The 9,060-nt window shown below is 43.9% G+C and overlaps 1 protein-coding gene across 1 annotated transcript; it reads right to left on the reverse strand.

Moving 5' to 3' along the window:
• Positions 1-241: 241 nt before the first annotated feature.
• On the reverse strand, positions 242-1,535 carry LOC136941577 (putative nuclease HARBI1). The gene is given in 6 exon segments (XM_067234116.1): positions 242-391; positions 445-557; positions 660-724; positions 726-786; positions 873-977; positions 1,055-1,535. Coding segments are annotated over 6 exon segments (975 nt in total).
• Positions 1,536-9,060: the final 7,525 nt, after the last annotated feature.

Raw genomic sequence — 9,060 nt, forward strand, 5'->3', positions numbered from 1 at the left:
TAAAAGGTGTCTCCAGGATCTGGACCTTGGTATTGAAATAAAGAAAAAGAAACTGAGGAAACTGGATCTGGAGATAAAGAAACTAGAAAAATAAGTAAATGACTTCAATCCATACTTAAAGCATATCTGTAAAACAATGTATTAATTATGTTTTTCTCCCCAGTTCTCCTAAGGACAAGACAATAAAATCTGTCATCTAAAATAATTGATATATTGGTCTCTGACTAGCCTGCCATTGATGTCATGGGAATATAGCTGCATTGTCCCACTCAATCTCCGGTGCCAGTGCAGGACCCCTTTCCTTCCTCAGACAGGCAACATTATGTAGGACAGTGCAGGCTACAGTGATGTCACATGCCCTGTCTGGGGTGACCCTCAGGTGGTGGAGACACTGAAAACGGGATTTGAGAAGGCCAAATGCCATTTCAATTCGATTGTTCTTGCATGGGCAAGATTGTATCCTTGCTGTGCTGCTGTCTGAGGGTCTGCTAGGGGAGTGAGAAGGTACATCGCACAGGCATAACCCTTGTATCCCAGAAGAATGCCAGAGAATTCACCTGTGGATACAAAATGTAATCATTACAACTACCCATAAACACAATTGCGTCAAATGGTTTGCGTCAAATGGTTTACTTATCACTGAAATCTGTGTGGCCTACCTTGTGATGGTCGCTGGGAAATGGTACTCGACCTAAAAACTCGGTCATGGACAGACCCAGGCCACTGCCTCCACATTAGTAAAGATACAGGCAGCATCACAGATCATCTGAAAAGATGTGATGTTGCCTATTCGTTACACATTTAATGCACAGAATACATTTTGGCTAGTTGACAGTAGAGCTAATTAAATCATTTTTACCACAATGATAGGCTACTGTGGAAGGATTTTCTGTTTACATAATCTCCCTCATGAGCCCCTGAGGGGCGTTTAATGCGAATATGTGTGCAGTCCAGCGCACCAATGACATTAGGGAAACCTGTAACACATAATAGTCTTGAGTATCTGGTGACTGTTCTAAAATAACGCTTTTTTGTAATCTATATTTCATGTTACCTGCAATCTTGTGGAAATCCTCTTTGATATAACACGTTCTTCTGTGGCCAGGGAAGGTAATAAAGATGTGTGCCAAGGACTTCAGTGCCAAACACACACTTCTGACAGTACGGCAAATACTGCCTTTATTTACCGTTTCGGCATCTCCCACGGAATATAAAAACATGCCGCTTGCAAAAAAGCGCAGTGCCACACAGACCATCTGTGGGATGGTGAGAGCATGGCTTCGCCCTGTGCAGTGCTGAATTTTGGGACCCAGCAGTCTGCACAAATAACGATTTCCATCTCCAGTAAATCTGTACCTCTCATGCAGGTACTCATCGGGAAAAGCTAAAGGGTCTGATCTGTCCCGAAACACCCTCTCACATCTGAAAGCACATCTCAGTATCAGTGCTTCTTCGTCCAAAACGTCATTTAGAAATGGCCATGCCACGGTGCAAGAAGAAACACAGGTGAATGGGACTTTATATATCGCCTTCATCACTGACTTCATTGAATCAAACTCGTGACAGAAATAGTGACAAGTAATGCATGTTAATAAAAATAAATCAGAAGACAACGAATAACTGTTAAACACTATATTTCGGATCAGAGCGGCAGCTGATTTAACACATGAGACTCCAGAATTAATCTTAGCCTGGCTGTTACCCTGCTCTGGAGCAGGCTAGCTGCAAAGAATAAATCTCCATGGTTACTTGGCTGGGTTTAATTCAACCTGCTTTCGTGCAACCAAGTCGAAGCTAAATTCATCCAGGATAACTTGAATATCCCGGCTTAATCCCTTATCCTGGTTTCGTGCAATAGTCCTCTGGTCTTTTGCCAGATGTGTGTATTGACCAGTTTAGAGCTAAATACTCTTGCCAGAGCCTTGAATCGAACCTGTGTTTTGAGTGACTTTGCAAGGGTCTCCATCAGGTCAACACAAGTGGATTCAAGTTTGAACTAGTGCTACTGCATTTCACAGTCAAAAATGTAGTTTATATCAAGTGTAGATGGAAAAAGCTTCATTTTGTACTACTGACATTAACCCTTTCTTCACTTTGACAGGTCTGGAGGGTCATGCAGAGGCCTGCTCAACAGAGTGCAACAGAGCATGCTGAGAGCAACAACAGAGGATGCTGAAAGCAACACAGACCCCTCGCTGGACAGCGTCTCTTAAGCCCTGACCCCAAGACGGCTTCATCCAGCTGGCCTGCTCCTGCCTGCCCCTGCCCTCCAGAGACAGACAGTCACCCCATGTCCCAGCATGCCAAGCTGCTGACTGAGTGTCTTAAGTGATGAAACCAGTTCAAGTGATAGACTTTTGACCTGAATCCAATGATTATTCATCCGAATAAAAACCACTCGAGAATCACACATTTGCCTTTGTTTCCATGGGATTCATGGAATTGCTAGTTTCTGCTCCACCATTTCCACCATAGTGTAATAATAAATATAATTTAGGACAGCGATTACATTTTTGTGTTATCCTTTCGCATTACACACATTTAGTCAATGTTCTTAAACTCAACCGATTATTGTCACTTTACCATACTGTTCATATTGAACAGACATCAATGTTAACCTGGAAAGATGACTGTATATTTCCACTTTTGATTTGAATTTCCATCAAACTTTGGTCTTTAATTTCATTTGGAAGTGGTATTAAAAGGTCTTAAATTTAACTTGTTTATACCTGTAGACACCCTGTGAAGCCCCCACCCCCCACTCCAGAGACAGTTGGTGACAGAGAGGTGCAGACATTAAGTTAAACATAGTCATGCCTTAAGAGTAGAGTAAAAAATAGAGATTAAATGTGTAAATGGAGGTTGAAACTCAGTTCCCTGAGTTGGTGCATGTCTGTTTAGGAAAAGGTAACCTTTTAAACCTCTAGGTTTAAAAATAATTCAGATTTGATTGGAACTCTCTCTTTTATACATTTATAGTTGGACTTGACATTTAACAGACATTTAATTCATTTAGCAAGTTGTTTAACTCAAACAACCATAACACAGTAGGCTACATATGGTATACAAAGCTGCAGTCAGATTTGGCGAAATTGTTATCTTGGATGCAATCTTTTGTTGATTTCTGTTGCTATGAAAACCAGTTTAGCCAAGCTAACTAACATTGTTTTTACTAGCTTGCATTAACATTCAATTGCTAACAAAACATTAGTAAAAATAGCTTGCTAATCGGGCAGAACTTTTTAATGCAGGAGACTCTAGGTGCATTCGACATGGACTGACTTCATGCAGCGCTGCCTTGAAACAGTGAATTCTGGTTAGACTTTTTGTCCGACTTGAGACGGCGCCAAGGCTAGGTCACTGTGACGTATCCATCAAAGTACCGTGAGATCGATTCGAGAACTGCCGGCTGTGTAGCCGAGCGTATGGAAGGCCTAGTGGGAAAGTATTAGACGCCCCCGTGTGTCAAACACGCGTAATTAACGCCGACTTTGCATGCAAAGTTGGCGTCTTTTTCGCCTCAAATTGAACCTTGTCACAAAGCACGCGTGCTTTTTTGAGACATGTCTAGCAAACCACACAAAATTAACGCCTGGTTTGGCTCAATCAGCGTCTGGTTTTCCAAAATTAAAGTCTGCTTGCTTGAATCTCCGATGGGAAATTATGACAACAATTATAATATCTAATACGTAAGTAAAGTAGGTCTTAGGATGCTCGTTCGAGCTAGACTACTATCAAATACAATGTTGGTTAGCTAGTTAGCTATTAGTATGAAGTTGGTGGTCACAATTGCAATAATCTATGATATAACAAGGGGTGCAGAGACAAATAAATGCAGTAATTACTTTCTCTTTGGCTCTCGACGAAGGCGGTCGCATTTTTCTCCCCTCCCTGACCTTCCTTGCTTGGCTGTGTCTTGTCTTGTCTCAAGATACTCTCTCATCATTGCTCTCCGAAACTAGAAGCATGGAATTAATTAGCTGGTCTCTCAATGCTATTGACACCATCTTCTCAAAGAGAAGCTCGGGTTCGGGGGAACCCAACTGTCCGGACGGGAAGTTCGCAGCTGGCTACACGATGGACGCGTGGGAGAATTGGCGTGTCGTGTGTCTAGCGGCGCTTTCCGTGGAGGACGTTGAAGACATCTTCATATTCGGAACCATGATTACAGGCTTTCTGCTGTTTGGAATAGGCGCTGGCTTTGTATATCGGAAAATTAAGGAAACGGCTGCAGCCATCAAAAGCCCCGTTAGGCTGCCCGATATGATTGATGCGGTGGGCAGAGTTGTTGGAGCTCAGACTGTGAACTAACGCAGCATTGATTAAAACAGGGATAAGTTTGCGGCTCTGCAAAGGAAGATGGAGGACATGGAGACCTTCCTGAAGGGTGAACGTTAAAATTGAGTTGCGGCTACTCGTCAAAACAACTACCCCAATCTTATCCACTTTCGGCCCCGTAACCAACACAGGCCTTGGCCAAGGCCGTCGCTGGAAAACAACTCCCCTGGAGAGCGCTGAAGCGAGACTATCTTGCTCCTCCCTTCCCCCCCCCCCCCCCCCCCCCACCGACATCTGTGGCTTGGTCTCTGGCCGGGTCATGACCAAGGATGTCTCCTGGCCAACACAATCTGCATAGGGAGAATCGGACTGATTGTGGCCTAGGTCGAGGGCGCCAACCCAGACCTACTCACACATTAACTTTCACCTACTACAGATATCACCACCCCCCCACCCCCATCCAACGCCTTTGCCTGCTTGTTTCCCCAGGGTGGCTGGCGGGTCTGTGTCCAGCGCCTACCATGGCTGAAGGTCCAGATGCTGCTTGTCTACCCCCCCACTCCCCGTTGCAAGTCACGTGTTTTTGTAAATGTTGTTGTGCTTATGTGCTGAGGTTTTTGTCTGTTCCCACACTGTACTCCTCTAGGAGCATTGTCTGGGTGTTGCCTTTTTCTCTCCTCCTCTCTCCTCATGTTATGCTCGTCCTGTCTACCCCCTTGTCATGTTTGTGTATTAGAAACTGCAAGTGGCAGCTCGGATCTAAGATGGATTCGAGAGACCGCAGATAGAGTGCGGCTAGTTTGGTTTGTTAAACGTTTTAGATCAACACTTGTATTATTGTTTTTGTTGATTTTATGTAAAGCACTTTGAGCTGCAATTCTTGTATGAAAAGTGCTATATAAATAAAGTCTTGCTTACTTACTTACCTACTAATATCAGGCTGGCTGTCTGGCTTGGAGCTTTGTGAACTTCCCTTGCACTGCGATTGCGTTGCCTCAGTATTGTGCGCAATGTTCATTTTTATCTGATATTAGTGCTCACACATTAAAATGTTGTGATACATCTGAAGGCCGTAAGAATTATATCATTTTCTCACAGTAAAAGTTAAAGAATATCTTCCGAGGTTCCCTGCACTGAGGCGCGAACTCGGGTTACCAGACTCGCATTATCAATACGTTGTCGTACAACGCTTTAACCAGCTACACCACCGAAAAGCCGTTACCTTTTGTTGTATTCTTAACATTTGTGATATGTAGGCCTATTGTGAACTGGAGGGACTTTATTTTTACTAATTATTATTACTGTTGACAATGTTGACGAATCATCAACATTTGTTTTCTGGGCACTGTATAGACCTACCTAGTTCTATCATGTTACGTTTCATTTCAATAAATTAACACAACACTCAAGTGCACGGATTTATAATTATTACAATACGGATTTGGCTAAATAATAATGGCCGATGGAAGAAACTCGAGCGATGCCTGGTGCTGCTTCTCTGGCAATGTGAGATTTGTCTTTAACAAGAAGCGGTGGCTTCGTTCCTTCTATTGCTCTGGTTCAGAAGAGCGGCAAAACTTCGAACCAGTTTGTGACGTTTGAAGCATTGAACGTCATCTATCACATTTACATTTATTCATTTAGCAGACGCTTTTATCCAAAGCGACTTCCAAGAGAGAGCTTTACAAAGTGCATAGGTCACTGATCATAACAACAAGATAGCCAAAAAACATCGCGAGTAGCCAAAACATGAAGCACACATTGTGAACAACCAAAGTAAGTGCCAAAGGGAAGAACCATAAGAGCATGTAGTTAAACAAGTCACAACCAAACAACATGAACAGCTATAAGTGCAAGTGTACCTGTGGGAAAAAGCAAGCAACAGTAATAAAACAATATATCACAGCGAGAACCAAAAATTTTAATCAGTTACCACTAACCACAAGAGCAACAAGTCTCTAAGCAAGAGTCATTGTGATCCTTGAGGAAACTAACATCGGGTCAAGCGAACCGTTCCTAAGTACCGTTGTACTCCCGGAACAAGTGCGTCTTGAGCCTTTTCTTGAAGGTGGAGAGACAGTCAGTGTCTCTGATGGAGGTGGGGAGTTGATTCCACCACTGGGGGGCCAGACAGGAGAAGAGCTTGTGTTGGGACCGGGCGGTCTTGAGCGGTGGGACCACCAGGCGGTTGTCTGAAGAAGACCGTAGGTGGCGGGTGGGGGTGTAAGGCTGCAGGAGAGACTTGATGTAGACGGGTGCAGTCCCGTTCACTGCTCGGAAGGTCAATACCAGGGTCTTGAATCTGATACGGGCCATGATAGGTAGCCAGTGGAGAGAGATGAGGAGCGGGGTAACATGGGAGCGTCTGGGTAGATTGTAGACCAGGCGGGCCGCCGCGTTCTGAATCCTCTGAAGAGGGCGGGTTGCACATGCTGGGAGACCAGCGAGCAGAGAGTTGCAATAGTCCAACTTGGAGAGGACGAGTGCTTGGACTAGCAGCTGGGTGGAGTGCTCAGACAGGTATCTCCTGATCTTCCGGATGTTGTAGAGGGTGAATCTACACGACCGGGAGACCGCAGCAATGTGGGCCGTGAGGGAGAGCTCGTCGTCCATGGTAACCCCAAGGTTCCTGGCAGAGGATGAAGGGGTCACCGTCGCAGATCCCAGGGTGATTGAGAGATCGTGGGAGATGGAGGGTTTAGCCGGGATGATGAGAAGTTCTGTTTTGGCGAGGTTCAGCTGGAGGTGGTGCTCGGTCATCCAGGCGGAGATGTCTGTGAGGCAGGCCTCAATCCTAGCTGAGATCCCCGGATCGGTCGGGGGGAACGACAGGTACAGCTGCGTGTCGTCAGCGTAGCAGTGGTAGGAGAAGCCATGGGAGGTGATGATTGGTCCAAGTGAGGTGGTGTACAGAGAGAAGAGGAGGGGTCCAAGGACGGAGCCCTGTGGGACACCAGTGGAGAGCTGGCGAGGGCCCGACAGTTTGCCTCCCCAGGAAACCTCACGTGGTTTCGTAATTTGATACAAGCTCCAAAACACTTTTTCGAAACTGTGCGTATTGGTTTTGCTACACAAGCATCGATGCGTCAGTGCCATACGTCCCATCCCTACTTGTGCGGCTTTATTTCGAAGCAGTTTATAATCCGGTTTTAGAACAAAAAAGTGGCTTCGTCTCAAGATCTCTACAGACCGTGCAGCTAATTTAATGCTCAACACTTGAACAGGGGCTTATTACTTGACAGAGGAATTATTTAGGCAACACAGTAGTCTCAGTTACACTATCAGGGCTTGGTAATACAGTGACTTGCTAAAGTAGGCAAATGGCTAGTAGAACATAACATTTCATAATAATTTCAGTTAATCAAACAGCTGCAAGACCCAGTGAAATGTTATAGGCTAGCTAGGTCTGGCACTAATAACGCTAGCATCGCTAACAACATTACTAATTCAACTTTGGTAGTGTAACCGAGCTCTTTGTAAGTTTGTTTTAGATCTAATTGTATATGATCGTGTGGACAATAAGACACGGACCTGGTCTCTTTTCATAACCTGTATTTTACCACTGCTCTTCTTGGCAACGCTATTCGAACAGCCCTCACTGATTTTACAAATGCTTTCAGCATCAAGCCTACGGCAACTCCCGAGGGACAAAACACCCTTGTCCGTTGTCACATAGAAAGGTCTGCTACAGTAGGCTATCTTCAGGATTTGCAAGTTAGCTAAACTTATACTATATCTAAAATAATTTTGTAGACATAACAATGGATTCTGCCACTAAATGAGTGACTTCGCTTTATTTCTGGACATACTATCCACAACCGAAGTGTGTTACACAATGCTGTAGATACGCATACTCGTGCATTGCTCTTTGTACCCAGAATGGCCTGCGGCAAGCTGAAAAGCTACTAAGTTAAGGGCATTAGCTTAGTTAAATAAGCATTGTTTGGAGTTCTATAGTTGTGTTCGTTCTGTTTTGAAATGTGTAATGCTATGGCCTGTAGATCATTTGAGTGTTCACCCTGATTGGGAATGTTGTCTAGTTAGATGGCAAGTAATCAATCGTGAAAAGTGGTCTGCTCAACGGTAAGCGGCGCAACGGTAACGTTGTTTTCCTTTCAATGTGCGTCTTATATTCCACAAAGTGCTCATTCTGGGGTGGGTGCGCCTTATATACGACTTATTTTCCGAAAAATAGGGTAATCAGATAGACGAGAGATCGGTTCCCAATTTAGCCTAACATTGTGTTTACATCTGTGTTAGCTAGTAGGTATAATAAATAATACCTGCACTGTGTACTAGCTTGTACACTGACATTCTAAAATTATAAATCCAAAGGGTTTCTTATCACACAGACTTGGTCTTGGTTAGGCCAATTCCAAAACTTTTCTTTGCTATTAGTTAACATAATATATATGAACATAAATATTATACTGTAAATTTGTAATGTGGTTGGGCACCAAGTTATTTATATTTTTCAAGTCCTTTTCTGCTTGATTTCTGCTACCTGTCAAGTCAAATTGCAGTGTTTTTTGGGGTGTGTAAATTCACTTTGTTTTGTAAATAAACTATGCACTGTGTTATTTCTGTAACACAGAAATTCTATTATAAGTCCCTGGGGCCTCATTTATCAAACGTGCGTAGAAATTGTTCTTACGTGGAGGTTTGGAATATTCCCACGAACAGTTGAAGGTGCGATTTATCAAACATTCGTACGAGCGCCGTACGCACACTTCAAGGAGATTATCCTTGACAAATCTCACCTGTTCTTAGTCTATAAACTCG

The sequence above is a fragment of the Osmerus mordax genome, chromosome 4, assembly GCF_038355195.1.
Source record: "Osmerus mordax isolate fOsmMor3 chromosome 4, fOsmMor3.pri, whole genome shotgun sequence".
NCBI classification, from domain to species: Eukaryota; Metazoa; Chordata; class Actinopteri; order Osmeriformes; family Osmeridae; genus Osmerus; species Osmerus mordax.